General features: G+C 40.8%; 1 protein-coding gene across 4 annotated transcripts in view; it reads right to left on the bottom strand.

The window, feature by feature from the left end:
• ATG4A (autophagy related 4A cysteine peptidase) overlaps positions 1-16,686 on the bottom strand; it is a 73,056-nt gene that overhangs the window by 25,085 nt on the left and 31,285 nt on the right. For 3 of the 4 annotated variants that reach the window (XM_043895355.1, XM_043895352.1, XM_043895354.1), the window contains exons 2-4: positions 6,269-6,379; positions 4,801-4,872; positions 2,396-2,494 (exon numbers count right to left, since the gene is read on the bottom strand). In XM_043895355.1, coding sequence (XP_043751290.1) covers positions 2,396-2,494; positions 4,801-4,872; positions 6,269-6,379 — 282 coding nt within the window. Of the gene's footprint in view, positions 1-2,395; positions 2,495-4,800; positions 4,873-6,268; positions 6,380-12,251; positions 12,448-16,686 lie in introns of all 4 variants that reach the window. The other variant, XM_043895353.1, reaches the window with a different exon arrangement.

The following is a 16,686-nucleotide window of genomic DNA, read 5'->3' as shown; positions in this document are numbered from 1 at the left end:
TCAGGCACAGCCCCCCAGTTCCACAGAGGCTGCTTATGACTTGCTGAGGACAACTCTGAAAAAACTCTCCTTGTCACCTCTGTGGACAGGACACACTGTTCCCATTCCCTCAGCTCTAGGAATTCTGTCTAATGGGACAGATTTCTGAGACTTAGTTGGCTTCCAAGACAGAAATTTCTCTCCTGAGGTTTTAGAAAGTGTTTGAATTCACAAGTGAAATCTACTGGAAGGCAAAGGCCATTATCTCCAGTCTTTAGTTCTCTTTGCTTTTGTATTTCTGAAACCAAATGTTTAAACTTTATATCTAGCAGTCTTCAGAGGGTAAACAGCATCCAACTGTTTTTCACCAGCTACTGAACTGTCCGACTCTGGGGGAAATCCTGATTAGCTGGCTGAAGGAAATGGCAACCGACTCCAGTATTCTTGCCTGGAGAATCCCAGGGATGGGGGAGCCTGGTGGGCTGCCGTCTATGGGGTTGCACAGAGTCAGACACGACTGAAGCGACTTAGCAGCAGCATGTACCACTAAATATTTACTGATGACAATGATAAGTCAACTAATACCCCACCTCAACTGCAAAATAACCAAAAAGGAAATGCTCCAAAATACTTTATAAAATCACATCTTCTCACTTGAATATCTTAGCTATGAGATCTATTTCCACATTCTTCCTGCTACTTGCTTTTACACAAAAACAGTTGAGACTGCTGATTGTGGGGAAAACTCCACAGTTTGCTCTCCACAAAACTCATTTCCAGAAGAATCATCTTGAAGTGTTTCATAAATGAGAAAGTAAAAACAGTAAGAATGGATCTGTTCCAAAAAAAAAAAAAAAAGAATGGATCTGTTCCAAGAAGTATGTGTACAGTAGAGAAATTACTGAACAAGAAGACAGAAGACCTGCATTCTATTCCCAAATCAATGACTCTTGCTGTTCAGCCTGGGGCAAGTCACCTTATTTCCTGAGCATCAATTTCCTCATCTATTAAACAGAAATTTCACCCTTGATAGTATACTTCCCAGGTTGGATGCATGAGACAAGTGCTCAGGGCTGGTGCACTGGGAAGACCCAGAGGGATGGGATGGGGAGGGAGGAGGGAGGGGGGATTGGGATGGGGAACACATGTAAATTCATGGCTGATTCATGTCAATGTATGGCAAAAACCACTACAATAGCCTCTAGTAGCCTCTAATAGCCTCACACTAATTAGCCTCCAACTAATAAAAATAAATGAAAAAAAACCACAGAAATTATGATACTACCCAGGGGATGCAGGCATGGGACATTCTAAACCCTGAAAAAAGGCATGAAGCCCTAAAGCCTCCCCAGACTCTTCTCTAGTCTTCTCTGGTAGCCGCAGGAGGATGTGTGAGGTTGTACAGTCAGGGAAAGGGAGTCGGTTGTTGTACCTCTGAATCTCAAGGAGTAACAGCTGAAGATTTCAGCAGCCCAATCTCATCCAAGGTGGCCTTTCATTCCTTCATCCCCAAGGCAAACCAGACTTTCACCAACTTCCTGAACTGGCATCTAACCAAGGTCAGCCCATGGGGAAGCATGCACATGACTTAAGAAAGCAAGACTCAAGTGTTCCAACAATGATTACTGGAAGGTTCTAATTTTAAGATAGTGTGTACTTTTTATTATTTAAAAAATTTTGCAAGCTTTATTTAAGTATGACTGACAAAAATTGAATATATTTAGCTTAAACAGCATGATTTTTAAAAGGCTATATGATGTGATAATTTAATAAACCTATACATTGTGAAGTGATTATCATAATCTACTTAATTAACACATCACTTCACATAGTTACTTTTTCTTTTTTTTAAACATTATTTTTATTTTTTTAATTAATTTATTGGAATATAGTTGCTTTACAATGTTGTCTTGGGAAGTTCTTAATAAAGCAGCCTCCTGAGAAAGCTAATTTAAGGATTCCTTCATTATCAAGTGGACCTCATCAGTGAACCCAAACCAAAATAGCACTGGCTCCCTCATTAGGAACTTCCTTTAGGTCACTGACATCTTTCGCCAGGCAAATATTTTAAATGAGGTCAAAAAACAAGCTCACCACCACAACCTTCTTCCTGCTCCTTTTGTTATCTGACCTGTTTAAGAACTCACGTGAACAATAGTGAAGATGGAAACTCTATGATACACTTGACTCAATATTCAGTTCTATCCCAGGAAAATAACTCTCTGGCTTAGTGAGTCACAAGGAAATGCCAGCTGTTTCCTCCTCATGAGAGGGTTTGTTGACTTGTCAGCCCCACCACTTGGGCTTACAGAGAGCACTTCAGGACCTGCAGCTCTGTTCCCATTAGCACCAAGGTTAAACCATCAGCAGTAAATGCGACTGCAGAGGTCTCCGAGACAGAACAAATTTAACTTACCCCTTCCCAAGTGTCTGCAGATAAGGGCTTGAGCCAGCATCATCTGTCCACAGCGTAGCATACATCCCCAGCCAGCATCTGACGAAGGGCCTGTTCCCCCTGTTGGCAAAAGGGATGAGAATGAACGTGAGTTCATTAAATTGCCCTTTCCTGAAACATCAGCATATTGGAGAATCATACAATATAGATAGGCACACATACTCAGAATAGAGAGGCAAGAGATAAAGCCAGATATCAAACAAGATTTGTTACAGGATGGAACTTGCAAAGATAATGCTGAGTTAACCAAAACGGGTTCTATGACCTAAGGCAAAACAAACAAATGAACAAGACCTGCCCTGTATGTTTTCTGCTTAGAGACATCCAGGTATGCATTCAATTTTGGTAGATGACTGACTACCATGTATGACTACCAACACTTAATCCATGCCATGTCATCATCTGCCTGACCAAATCTGGCTTTTCACAGCTCACTTCCAGAGGAGGGCTATCTTATCTGAGTTAAGGAATAAATGCTACCAAAGTTGATCATCAGTATGGTCAAGGAAATCTGGAAGGCTCTTGACCATTCTAAATATACATTATGAAGCTCTGAATGGTAAGGAGAATGTAAAATAGAGGAAAGAGTCCTAGGTTAGGCATCAGAAGACCAGTCTCTAGTTACCTACTCTAAGTCTCATCTGTAAACTGGAGATAATAGCATATACCTTGCCTACTATCAGTGGATACTATAAGAATTAAATGAGAGAGTATCTATAAAAGTATTCTACCACTCATTCAAGATGATGTAAATATTTGGTATGATGAGTATGGTCATAATGTTGTTTAGTCACTAAGTGGACTCTTTGCAATTCCATGGACTGGGGCCCACCAGGCTTCTCTGTCCATGGGATTATCCTGGCAAAAATATTGGAATGAGCAGCCATTTCCTCCTCCAGGGGATCCTCCTGACCCAGGAATTGAACCCGTGTCTCCTGCGTTGGCAGGTGGATTCTTTACCACTGAGCCACCAGGGAAGCCCTAATATAAAATACTATTAATAAATTAGAAATATACTATATTTTTAAAAGGCACAAAACCAGTTAATAAGATAATAGGTTCCATTTGAAGAACACTTGATGTAACAAAAATCCTATATACGTGGCCGGGGCGGGGGGCGGTGCTCAATATTCTTTTTCAAAGTACTTTGAAGTGAGACAACTGGGATGGCAGAGGAGACATTATGCTTTCATTGCCTCTCCCAACACAGAAGTGGAAAAGTATGCTATAAGCATGGTCTCACAAGACTAACCATAAACAACATCATCAACCATGTAAGACAAGTGGGCCAAGATGGCTGCTCCTTTCCTTTTGTTGTGGGGACTGAAGGAGAGTTGCTACAGCAAGATGAGGAGAGTTGAGCCAACTTGTCAGCTGGAAGTGGAGTCTGTTGGCTCTTGCTAATGGTGGGATTATAGGCCAGATTAGTATGGAAATATGCAATGAAGCCCACATAAAGAAGGGATCATCTCTTTCAAAACACTGTCAGAGTTGAATTGCAAATGTTTTCAAATCTTGCAAAGATCTCTTCATCCAGAAAAAGTTAACAGTTTAGAATTACTGAGTAGTAAAGATTGTTCTTTTGTGTATTTCGCTCAGGTACTTCCTATGGAGAGCAAAAAAAAAAAAAAGTCTGTGTGAACTTCATTTTTCACACTTATCAGAAAGATAGATTTCACTCCAGTTATTAGGTCCAGTCCCCAAACAAAATAAGTCAGACAGGTTTCCTCTAGGAGAATAGCTTCCACCAAGTGAGTTTGGTGATCCTTTTCTATAGGACCACAAGATCAGAAAGAAGTAGCCTGTTTGCAAACATTTTACAAATTTTCTCTGGAGGGATCCTATTCACTTAGCTCATTAAACTATCCTTTTTTCTAGACAGCAGCTGGTACTCTTAACTGCCTAGAATTAGCTCCAAGGATATCCACTATAATTCATTTCTCAGTGGCAAAGTGTTTTCATATCATAGGAAAGGAAAAAAAAAAAGCAAGAGAATTATTTTCTTTCCTTCAAGGTACAGTCATCTTTAATAATCAAATAACTCCATAAAGTAGTGGATTGTATCAAATTAAAAGTTTGAATGTTTTGTTACTCTTAGACTTAAAACAATATCTCTAGTGCCCAAACATTTGGAGGTGGGCTCAAAAGTAAACCGGCATTACACATTAACACCATGGAACCATACATGCTGAGGCACATCAGCAATGAAACTTCTGTATGAAGCATAAGACTTAATCAACTACTCCCCCAAACTAAATTCTTCGCCATAGTGAGTTGTTAATTCTGAGGTTTCCGTGATATCACTTATAACCTCAGGAAAGCTATCTACAAGGAAGAAAGCACAGTATAACAAATGATATACATACCAATTGGTGAAAATTTCCTCCTGTATGTAAACCATAGACGAGCACTTATATCAGACAACAGCTTAGATTTTTCTGTAATTAAATGTGAAATTAAAATTAAATCACCGTATCCCATCTAAAGATATCTGTCTTTGATTTCTGAGCCAGGGGCAAACTCAATTTCAAATAACCAGTCATTTCCATTGTTACGAGGCTAAGGGAAATTCATAGGAAACCCAATCTCATTTTAGCCAAATAATTTCAGTATTTCCTCCCACCTATATTTTGACCAGAGCTACTGGCTACAATGATGCTGAGTGGCTCCTATCTCCTCACTGAGCTCCATAGCCCCAGCAGGTACTTAACACTGAGATCACGTGGCCAAAATACAAGGACTAAGAAAAGCAAGGATCCTGGGTAACCTATTGACAAGGCAGTCAGCCCCTGCCTGATGGTTGGCTGGATCTCTCACTAGCATCCATGGTCTGTTACATAAAACGAGGGATAGGTTGTTGGCATGTGTGTATGCACATAAACTAAAAAGATGTCCCTGCTAAGCAAATTAAGTGTGTAAGAAATTTATCAATACTACCTAGTGCACTGGCATTTGTAATCTAAATGGAGATATAACATTACAAATGCTTTCGTTATTTTTTTCAAAGCATGCTTTCCTGTATATATTTTACAGCGTAAATTTACTTCAGTGGCCACAAATATGGCTTCCACATGTCCATCTGTACTTAGATGTGCTTCTGTCTTTCTTAGTCTTCTCTCTCACCCTTCTCAACAACACATCTATATTTGTAATTCTGTACAGAATTTATAGTCATTGCACTTTAAAAGAAGAAAAGGAAATTCAGTTTTAACCATTACTCTCTATTTTCTCTTCTGCCTTTCCTTTGAACAAATCAGAAAGCTGAGCTGTCTGGATTTTTCTTCCCCTTCATGTCGCCAGTGCCTAGCACAGTATGGGAAGCAGACGTAAAATGGTCAAGAGTAAGACTTCTGGAGTCATGCTCTGCCTGGGTTTGAGCCCTGATTCTGCTGCTTATCAACTGTGTGGCCTTGTTACTTAACTTCTCTGAGCTTCAGTTTCCTCATCTATATAATGGGGAGAAAAGGACATGAGAGGAATGAGAAGTATGTAGTCATCAAGGACTAGATACTGGTTAGTAATACCTGGAGCCGGTCCATGTTTTTTGAAACCCGAGGCTTATAGAATTGGGGGGTTCTCCTTTAAGGAAAAAAAAAATATGACTTTTTCAAATTGTACAAATACCTATGATCATGTGAACACACTGCTAGGGCCTCAGAAGGGTCCTTGCATGCAAGAAAGGGGCCGGAGGCTTAAACTCCTCTGGCTGTAAAGTAAATCTGCCTAGCAGTAGCATTAACCCCTTATCAACCCAAGAAGGAAAACAGGGTAGGACTTTGACCTCAGGCACCCACCTCATTTGGGTTCTCACAGACAAATGCAACCAAACCTTACCCGTTTTAAGAAGATGCTGTTTTCCCAAGATCCATACCAGCTCATTTGTATCTGGAAACTCTTCTAGGTAGTCAGCAAAAATAGTAATCTGGTTTTCATACTTGGATAAAACTGAAAAGGAAAGAAACGTAAGCAAAATGTAATACAGGGGACTTGCTTCTATGATTTATTAATCATTACCTTTCTCCTGAAGGTAAAAATTAGATTTTTTTTAGATTCACCACTGGAATCTAATGGAAGCAAATCCTCCTGCTTGAGAAATGAAGACACTTATGGGGCCTCAAAATCTTTTAAGAGAGGGATTTCCTTTTGACCACCTGTTTAGACCTTCCTTTTATCATGGTCCCATTTGGCACCATCTCTGAGTGATGTTTTGGTCACAATTACATCAAACCTTTTTTTCCAATGGGGCTTTCTTTGTAAACAGCCACTTTCTAGCTTGTCCTAGTGTGAGTGTAGTACAAGGTGACACAATAGTACCTGCATACCTGACCCCTTTCCATGTCTAATCAGACCCCAGGGACTAATGTGAGGTTTCTAGCAGCCAGTGGCTTAGAAGGGGGCTATGACAAGCCTGAAACACTATATATACAGCTCTGAAAATGTAATATTTTAGCTGGAAGTCCAGATGTTTTATCAGTAAGTTAGTGTTTTATTCACTTACAACTTCTGCAAAGAAGAATCTTGAAGCAGCTATAAATAGAACTTGTTCTTGGGATTCGCAAATGACCATGGTTATCTCTCAACAGAAAGGAACTGAACAAAATACAATTAAATCTCATAAGTTCATAGGCCACACTCTCAGAACTTATGTCCAGGTAATGTGGGATGAGTTAAAATTCACTTCTGTACCGCCTGCGGGGAAAGGATCTGCTAAAAGACTCAAGATTGACTTGTGAAGGGAAGGATCTTATCACAAAAGTTTCAAGTACTGACTCGGCCAAAAAGTTAATTCGGATTTTTCCATATGATGTTGCGGGAAAACCTGAACAAACCTTTTGGCCAAGCCAGTAATTTTCTGAGAGAAAGAATATCATAGGTGGTAAATAAGTTTCCAAGCCAGCCCAGAAAAATCTATCTTAACCTATAAGCAGAAAAATGAAATTGTTAGTATATTTCATAGTTTATAGTGCTATTTCAATGACAAATCATATTTCAAGTTCAAAGCTGAGACAACCGAGCACACATCTTATCATCTCGGCAACTGGAGGCTCCTAGATCCTACAGAGATGGGAGCTCAGAGCCAGTAGGGGCCATTTTGTGCAGCTACTAGTAGCTGCAAGGGCTCTCCCAGATCAGCCCCTAAGAGCGCCAAGGGAATAGTTCCCTATAAAAAAATATCATTGTGGGATGTGTTTAGCTCACTTGAAAGGACAAATTGCTTTCTTCTGGCTTTGTTTTCTAAGGCAGGAGCATGCTGTTTTCATAGAAATAAATGGTCTTTCATAGAAATAAATAGATGAGTCTTATCTGATCATGAAAACAGACTACTCAGTTGGAAGCTGACATTATACTTTGTATAATTTGTATACATTGAAGTCATAATTTGTTTGAAGTTATAATTTTAGAAACACAGCTACCCGGGGATACTGCTCTTCTTGAAATATGTGACAGAAGTCCAGTCTCTCAGGGATTTAGGTAGCCTTTCTCCTCAAGATGTTTTCATCATTAGGGTCACAGCCATGGCGCTATTTCCAATGTACAGAAGTTAGAAATGAGACAGCCATTTCATTCCCCAGTGAAAACTTATCACTGCCAAATCTGCCAGGGAGCTTGTGTCACAGTCTTAGCCTTTCTGCCCCTGGCCGCAGCCCCTGGCCCATGCTCAGGAAATAGCAGGCTAAAAATGATCATCCAGGTCAGGCCATCCCCAGGAGGTGGTGGACAGAGGTGGCGTAAATCACACTGTGTACCTTCCCACCCTATTCTCCACCCCTCACAGGCAAGAGAAATCAGGTTAAAACAAACATCCAGTGCAGCCTAGAAAAGGGGCGCAGAGGGGAGGGGTGAGTCAGAAAAAGAAGCAATTTGAGAGAAATGTTGGAAAGGGGCAACCTCTCTGGCATTCCCCTGGTAGGGATGAGGAAGGTGGTATTGGATGAATGTACAGCATGCATGCATATAAGCCTTGGGTCTTTTTTTAGTACTGGCTGAAAAAAAAATTCTCTATTGCCAACCCTGTCTCAGTGAGTCATTGCCCAGTTATCTGGTCAAATTAGTACAGCTCCTTACAGCCTGTGAGAACTGCACTGCTTCATTTGAGATGGCTCTGACCAAAATGATAGCCAACGAATTTTCCTCTTGCTCTTACACCCCTCACCCCCAGGCCAGGAAAAAGGGCAATTACAGTTTCTATTCTTCCAGAGTCTCCTCTTAGGAAATAGACTCCAAGAATGCAGTGTGTCAGCCCATAACCAGCCTGAGTTGAAAGCTACAGGGATGAAACAAAAGAAAGCCAGACTAGATGAGATTAACAGAAGTACAGAGCGATAACATGAGGAGAGTGTATAAAAGGGAGTCTGGGGAGGAAAGCGGACTTGATCTTCCACAAGAACTCAGAAAGATGAAGAAGCCAACCGGGTTGTGGTTGAGGTGCAGAAGTGAAATGGCATTTCCAAACAAATCAGTTCTCACTAACACCAATCCTTCTGAAAGAAATTTTCATAAACTACGTTTGTCTTACCTTAAAATTAACAAACAAGGCATCAGACTTATATGAGCTCCTTGCCCTTTCAACCTGTTTAAAGACATAGGAACTATACAGGCAGAGCTACAAACATTGCAGCTTGGTGGACCAAGAATCAGCTTCAATAAGGTCTGATGGGCAACAGGCTTCACTCTGTTCCATTCTACTTTAATAATCATTAAAAAGAATGAAGTCTCTGCTGGGTTAGGTTAGTAGTCAAATAATAACTGAGAAAGAGATTTCCATAAGCTCCTGGGACCAAAAAGTCTCCCAGTCTTGGCCAAGACGCTCTGTGTACATGCTAGGGCATGCCTTCAACACTCAGCCAGGCAGTTGATTAACTCTGCCTTAGTCTTCCCTTTCTGCTTATACAGAGCTCCAGGTCAGCCAGAGTGAGAGCTGAGGGACTTCTCAGGTCTTTCCTGAGCAAGTACATAGCCTTGAGACTGCACACATCCCTGAGTAGGCATGTGGTCCTCTAGGTTCCCAAGAATATGCCTGAACTTTTCAAACAAATTTGTTGTTTTCCCAACAAATATATTATTCTTCAGCTTTACATTTCAAACTTTTTTGTTATCTACTCCTCAAATAGCTGTGAAGTTAATCAGTTGCCTCTAATAGTTTTCCAGTAAAACACCCCCCAACCCAGAGAGGGGGAGGCTATCTGCACCTCCAAGTCAGGACAAATAAAGTTTTACATGTGGGGTTTTCTGGGGAATCGCCAGACAGATCAAATAATGACAGTTCTCTAGAAATGAGGATTTACAGGAGTTTCAAACCTGTTCTGCATCCTCCAGGGGTTACCAGGTTGCTGGCTTTCCCTATGGTTGCAAGCTGTGAATTCTCAAGGCCACTGCAAAGCTGGAGAGCAAAAGATGGGCATAGCACAAGTGAAAATGCCACAAAGCTGACTATTATAAGGCAGTCATTTTTCATGAATAAATGAATATTCCACAGATTGGTGCAAACCTTTGGTTAATTTCCAGAGTGCTGCAAAAGTTGGTTCTGATCATTTTTGCCAATTCTTTTGATTTCTATTACGGGTAGAATTTTCAGAAGTCTTCACTCTGCTATTTTTGCTGATGACTTACTTGAATAATTTGCTTTCCAGTGACTGACTACATTTGTAAGGGTTATTTTGTAAAATGGCAAGTAAATGAAAAAAATCACTTTAAATAACAGACTTTCTAATAGCACTTAACAAAGCTTGTACATCAAGTCTCCTAGATTCTGTGGGGGTTTCTTTCCCCACAAACAATAAAAAGACTCTAAAGGGAAATCAAAAGGTCACAGAGTCTCAGGGCCAGAAAAAGCCTGAGAGACCACAGAGTATCTTGCTTGTGAAAAATAAAAGTGAAAGTGTTAGTCGTTCAGTCATGTCCAACTCTTTGTGACTCCATGGACTATAGCCCGCCAGGCTCCTCTGTCCATGAGATTCTCCAGCAAGAATACTAGAATGGGTTGCTACTTCCTCCTCCAGGGGATCTTCCCAATCCAGGGATCGAACCTGGGTCTCTTGCATTGCAGGCAGGTTGTTTACCATCTGAGCCACCAGGGAAGCCCATACCATTTATAGTTATTGTAAAATATTGACTATGTTCCCTGTTCTGTACTATATGTACTTGCAGCTTATTACAAAGTACTTTGTGCCTTAACCCATTACCCTTATCTTCCCCTTCCCACATTTCTCTCCCCACTAGTAACCACTCACTTTTTCTCTGTCAGTCTGTTTCCTTTTTGGTATATTTACTAGTTTAATATACACACATTCAACATATTGTCAGGTCACACCTTCAAAATCATGAGAAAATGGTCACAGGAGACAGGTATGGTAAGGGCTGAATATACATTGATATATTCATTCCATCAACTTTTACACAGTACCTACTATGTGCTAAGGGGGCTTCCCAGGTGGTGCTACTGGTAAAGAAACCACCTGCCAATGCAAGAGACCTAAGAGATGTGGGTTCGATCCCTGGGTTGGGAAGATCCCCTGGAGGAGGGCATGGCAACCCTCTCCAGTATTCTAGCCTGGAGAATCCCATGGACAGAGGAGCCTGGTGGGCATAGGGTCGCAAAGAGTCAGACACGACTGAAGCAACTTAGCAGGCATATACGCACTATATGCTAAGCACAATGGAAAAGACATCACTGAGATGTAGCCTCCATCGTCCAAAGCATTTAATCTAGTAGAGAGGATGGGTCTGAAAACAAACAGTAAGTACTATAAGAAAGGAAAGTGAGAGAAAAGAGATCAAGATGGTGAAGTAAGAAGAAGTGTAGCCTACTCCCGCTACAAATGCATCAAAAATACATCTACACATGGAACAATTCTCACTGAAACTAACTGGAAACTGGCAGAAGCACTCCTGTTGTAAGAACAATCCACACATAATCCAGTAGGAAGGGAAGAAAAGTAATTAAGTCAAGACCTGTGCCCTTGGGAGGGGAATCAGAAGAAAAGGGAGGTTGCAAAGGTGGACAGCGATCAGGTCAAGCCACAGACTGGGTGTCCCAGACCTGGGGTCCTATGTAGAGAAGACAAGCCCCCCTAGCTGGCCAGAGGACTGGACTCCACTCATGAGGAGGGCATGCACTGGCTGTCTTTGAGGCAGGGCAGAAAAAAATCTGCTCTGAGCCCGCTGGGTTTCCAACAACCAGCTAGCCATGTACCCCAGCCCAAAGTACCGAGCAACACTCCCATCCTGTCCATTTCACGTCATGGCACAGCAATTGGATCTGGGAAGCCATAACCAGGGAAAGGACTTGACCATGGGACACAGAGGTGACCAAGTCCCAGGGTAATGCCTGAGTGGGGCAGCAATAGCCATTGTTGACACCTACTCAAACAGCAACCCCCAGAAGTCACCCAGATCTCAGATGGCAGCCACCCCACCACAGCTCGTCCCCCACCCTGATACACACAGAGTGGTCACAAAGCCCCCGCCTGCCGTATGGAGCAGTTCCACAACAGGGCAGGAACAGCTAAGGCTGGGGACAGTGAACAGCTGTGAGAGACAATGGAGATCTGCCCCTGAGGCAAGGCAGAGAGAGGTCTGCCCTAGCAGCTCTGGGTTTCCTGTGACCATTTTGCCATGCCTGCCAGCCTGAGACCAGTGAATACTCTGGTCCTGCTCAACCCATGCCATAGTGCTGAACTGGATCTGGGGTGCCCACGACAGAGGAAAAGATTCAACCATAGGACACAGAGGTCTGAGTAGAACTTTCTTAGCTCTTACTGAAGCAGTGCCTCAGAACCCCCCAGATGTCTGACAGCGGCCACTGTACCACACTGACCTCCTAATAGACGTGGAGAGTTCACACAGGCTCCGTCTTTCCTGTAGACAGGTTCCATAACAGGGCAGGGGTGGTGAAGGCTGTGAGGGACAAAGGGGATCTGCACCAGAAGCTATGCCTGAGTGAAGCCGTGGACAGGCAGTCAGCATATGGGGCCCCACTTGCTTTAGCATTCCCCTTCTCTGGGGCAAAGGTCCTAGTGTGAGGAGAAGAGAAAAACAGAGTCAGCTCAGGCCCCACCCCTGAGAGGGTGGTGACAGCCACTGAGCAGAGAGGAAGCCCCATCTCACACTCACCACCAGCTCTAGCGGCTCTGTCTCCAGTCACACCCATTACCTAGGTGATAGTGGCCAGTGCACTGAGGAAAGATGTGACTTGTGTGCACATCAAATCCAGCTCTCCCACCAAAGGCATTGAGCACACACAGTCTGTATAGAGATGGCTCCACCGAGAATGACTTGTGTTCACATCAAATCTAGCTCTCACACCAAACACAGTGGGCACACACAGTAGAGAGATGGTTCCACCGAAAAATATACTTTCAAGACTGCAGTAGACAACTGTTTCACCTAAACTCATAGAGGCAAGAAAGTCAAGCAGAATGAAAAGGCAGAGTAACTACTCTCAATTGAAAGAGCAGGAGAAAATCCCTGAAAAATAATGAAAGAGAAAGAAAACAGATTTAAAAAAGAAATAAAAAAAGTTACAAGATAAAGAATTCAAAACATTGGTAATAAAAATGTTAACTGAATTAGGGAAAACAGTTGATGTAATCAGAGAACATTTCAGCAAGGAACTAGAAAATATAAAGAAGACCCAGTCAGAAATGAATAATTCAATAGCTGAAATAAAAGACACACTAGAAGGAATGAACAGCAGACAAAGTAATACAGAGGAACACGTAAGTGATCTAGAAGTCAGAAAAATGGAAAACAACCAATCAGAACAGCAGTAAGAAAAGCAAATTAAAAAAAAATAATAAAGCAATTGAAGATATTCCTGGGATAACATTAAGCATCCAAACATTCGCATTATATGGGTTCCAGAAGGAGAAGAGAGAGAAAGGAAGATAAAAAATGTATTTGAAGAAATTATGCCTGAAAACTCCCAAACCTAAAGAAGGAAAAAGATATACGGGTATAGGAATCACACAGGATCCCAAATAAGATAAATTCAAATAGACCCACACCAACATTTATCATATTACAATGGCAAAAGTGAATGATAAAGACAGGATTCTAAAGGCAGCAGGAGAAAAACAAGAGTCATTTGCAAGGCAACCTCCATAAGGCTATCAGCTGATTTCTCTGCAGAAACCTTGCAGGCCAGAAAGGAGTGAAATGATATATTTAAAGTGCTAAAAGGTAAAAACTTGCAACCTACGACAATCTACCCAGAAAATTATCATTTAGAAGGAGAAATAAAGAACTTCTCAGATAAACAAAAATTAAGAGTTTCTCAGTACTAAACGTACAATAAAAGAAAAGCTGAAGGGTCTTTTCTAAATGGAAAAGTAGTAAGAATCTATAGTAAAGGGAAAATCCCACTAGGAAAGGCAAATATGTAGTAAGGACTGGGGTCAAACACTTAAATAAGCCAGTATGTAAATTAAAAGACAAAAAAACTGTATAAGCAATTATATCTACAATAAACAGTAAAGGGATAATACTGACAATATAGACTATGATATGACATCAAGAACACAAAATGATTAAAAAATGGTAAAAACTAATTTTAAATGATTTAAAAATGAGCAGACCTGAACAGACTTTTTTCCAAAGAAGACATACAGATGGCTAACAGCTATATGACAAGATACTCAACATCACTAATTATCAGAGAAATGCAAATCAAAGTAACAAGGAGATATGATCTCACACCTGTCAGAATGGCTATTATCAAAAAGCCTACAAATAACGAATGTTGGAAACAATGTGAAGAAAAGAGAACCTGTGTACACTGCTGGTGGGAAGGTAAATTTGTGCAGCCACTATGGAGAACAGTATGGAGGTTCCTCAATAAATTAAAAACAGAACTACCGCATGATCTAGCAATGCTACTCCTGATAATATACTTAGAAAAAACGAAAACACTAAAAAAGATACATACACCCCAAAATTCACAGCAGCACTATGTACAATAGCCAAGATATGGAAGCAACCCAAGAGTCCATCAACAGCTGAATAAAGAAGATGTGGTATATATAGATACAATGGAATACTACTTGGTCATAAAAAGGACAAAATACTGCCATTTGCAGCAACATGGATAGACCTAGAAAATACTATGTTTAGTGAAATAAGCGAGATAAATACAAATGCAGTATGACATCACTTATATGTGCAATATAAAAAATAATAATGCAAATATATATGTAAAACAGAAACAGACTTACAGATAAAGAAAACAAATTAATGGTTACCAAAGGGGAGAGAGGAGAGGAGAAGGGCAAATTAGGGGTATGGGATTAAGAGATAAAAACTACTATGTATAAGATAGAGAAGCAACAAGTATATATTGCATATAGCAGAGGAAATTATAGCTATCATCTTGTAGTAGCTTTTAATAGAGTATAAGCTGTAAAAATATTGAATCACAGTGCTGTATACCTGAAACTAATATTGTAAATCGACTACATTTCAATTTTAAAAAGGAAAGTGATGTGGAAGGCGACAAATGATTAATTTGGGGATGAAAGGACCTTCAACAACCTGAAAAGGTAGCATTAAAGCTGAGCCTCAGGACTTCCCTGGCAGTCCAGTGCTTAAGACTCTGTGCTTCCCAGCCAGTGGGAATTGGCTGTATGATAGAGCTCAAGCCCAGTGCTCTATGACAACCTAGAGGGGTGGGATGGAGTGGGAGGTAGGAGGGAAGTTCAAGAGGGAGGGGACACATGTGTACTGATTCATGTTGATGTATGGCAGAAATCAATACAATATTGTAAAGTAATTATCCTCCAACTAAAAATTAATACATTTAAAAACTAAAAATATTAAAAAAGACTCAATGCTCCCACTGCAGGGGGCACAGGTTCGGTGCCTAGTCAGGGAACTGACATCCTACATGCCAAGCAGTGTGGCCAAAAATTTAATAAAAAAAAAAAAAGCGGAACCTTAGTGAAAAAAAGATTAAAAAAAAGTGGGATAGGGGAAGGGAAGAAACTCCTGGTTGGGGGAACACCAAAAGGATTTGGCAAGCATGTGGGATGGGTCTAGGAAAAGTGAGACAGAGAGTAAAAAATAACTTGCATTTTTCAAGTATAATGAAATGGTAGCAGAAAACACATAGTGGTGGGGGGTAGGGGGATAATAATCTTGATCCAACCAGAACATGTTGGATTCATGGATTTGCTTGACAAAGGAATGAGAGGTTATAAAAAATGCAGAGGAAAATCAACCTGCACAGGGGTCACGTAGAGGTGCCTGGTAGATAGCAGGTTGATTAACAGAGCTGAGGAAGGCAGGAGGAATCCAGAAGAATAAAACTCAGCCTAAAATGTACCTTCATCCCCTTCCTCCTGGGTCCATGTAGTATCCTGGTCTTCTCAGCCTCTGCTCGTCTGTGCATAGGCCCTGCCCCCATTTTCATTTCTCTTCCTCCCAGTGCCCTGCTTTTCTGACAACCAAGAATTTTGAAAATAAAGAACTAGATAGCAATTCTTAGCATTTCACATGGGATTTTCATGTTCAAAACTGCAAGTTTCCTTGAATTTATTCAGCGAATCACACCTTAGTGATGCTGGATTGTCAAAGAATGCCAAAGACTTGAATAATTTCTCTACAGACCAGTGTAAACTCTGACACCCTAAGAAAAGAATCCTGTCATTTTTAGACTTAGGCTAGAAAATCTTAGCCAAAGAGTTAGTCAGCTAAAGTTTATGACTTTTTAAGATTCTACTGAACTGACTAGTATTGGTGTTGGTGCAAGACAGGAATCTGCACCTGACAGATTTCAGGATGAGTCGGCAGAGATAACCAGTCCAGTTGTCAAGGGAACCATTGCTAAGTGATAAGACCCTTTGGTTTTCAGCTAGAAAAAGCAACTGGACCATAGAAATTTGGCCCCTCAAGATACAACATTTCTTAAAGATTTCAGTCAGTTCATCTTATTGTCAACAATGGTAGAATCAAATGCAATTTAAAAAATGGAATCTTTCTGGTTTTCTTTAAAGTGACAAGTTTGAAAAGCTTATCATCTTGTAAAGTATATTTTGTTTGTTTTTTACACTTAGGGACAATTATTGCCTGCTGTTTGCTACCTGAAACACCTTTAGATACACCCATGAGGAAATGGAATTCCATGTACAAATGGGTCAGGAATGCACTTACCACAGAGACTACTGAATCTCTAGATGGCTGCCTCTTTCTGCTTTTGATATGGTAACTCTGATCTTTTTGAAAAGATGCACTTTTCAGAAGAATAAAAAGATGCCACT

Source organism: Cervus elaphus, chromosome X (genome assembly GCF_910594005.1).
Source record: "Cervus elaphus chromosome X, mCerEla1.1, whole genome shotgun sequence".
NCBI classification, from domain to species: Eukaryota; Metazoa; Chordata; class Mammalia; order Artiodactyla; family Cervidae; genus Cervus; species Cervus elaphus.
This window is presented reverse-complemented; position numbering and strand designations above follow the sequence as displayed.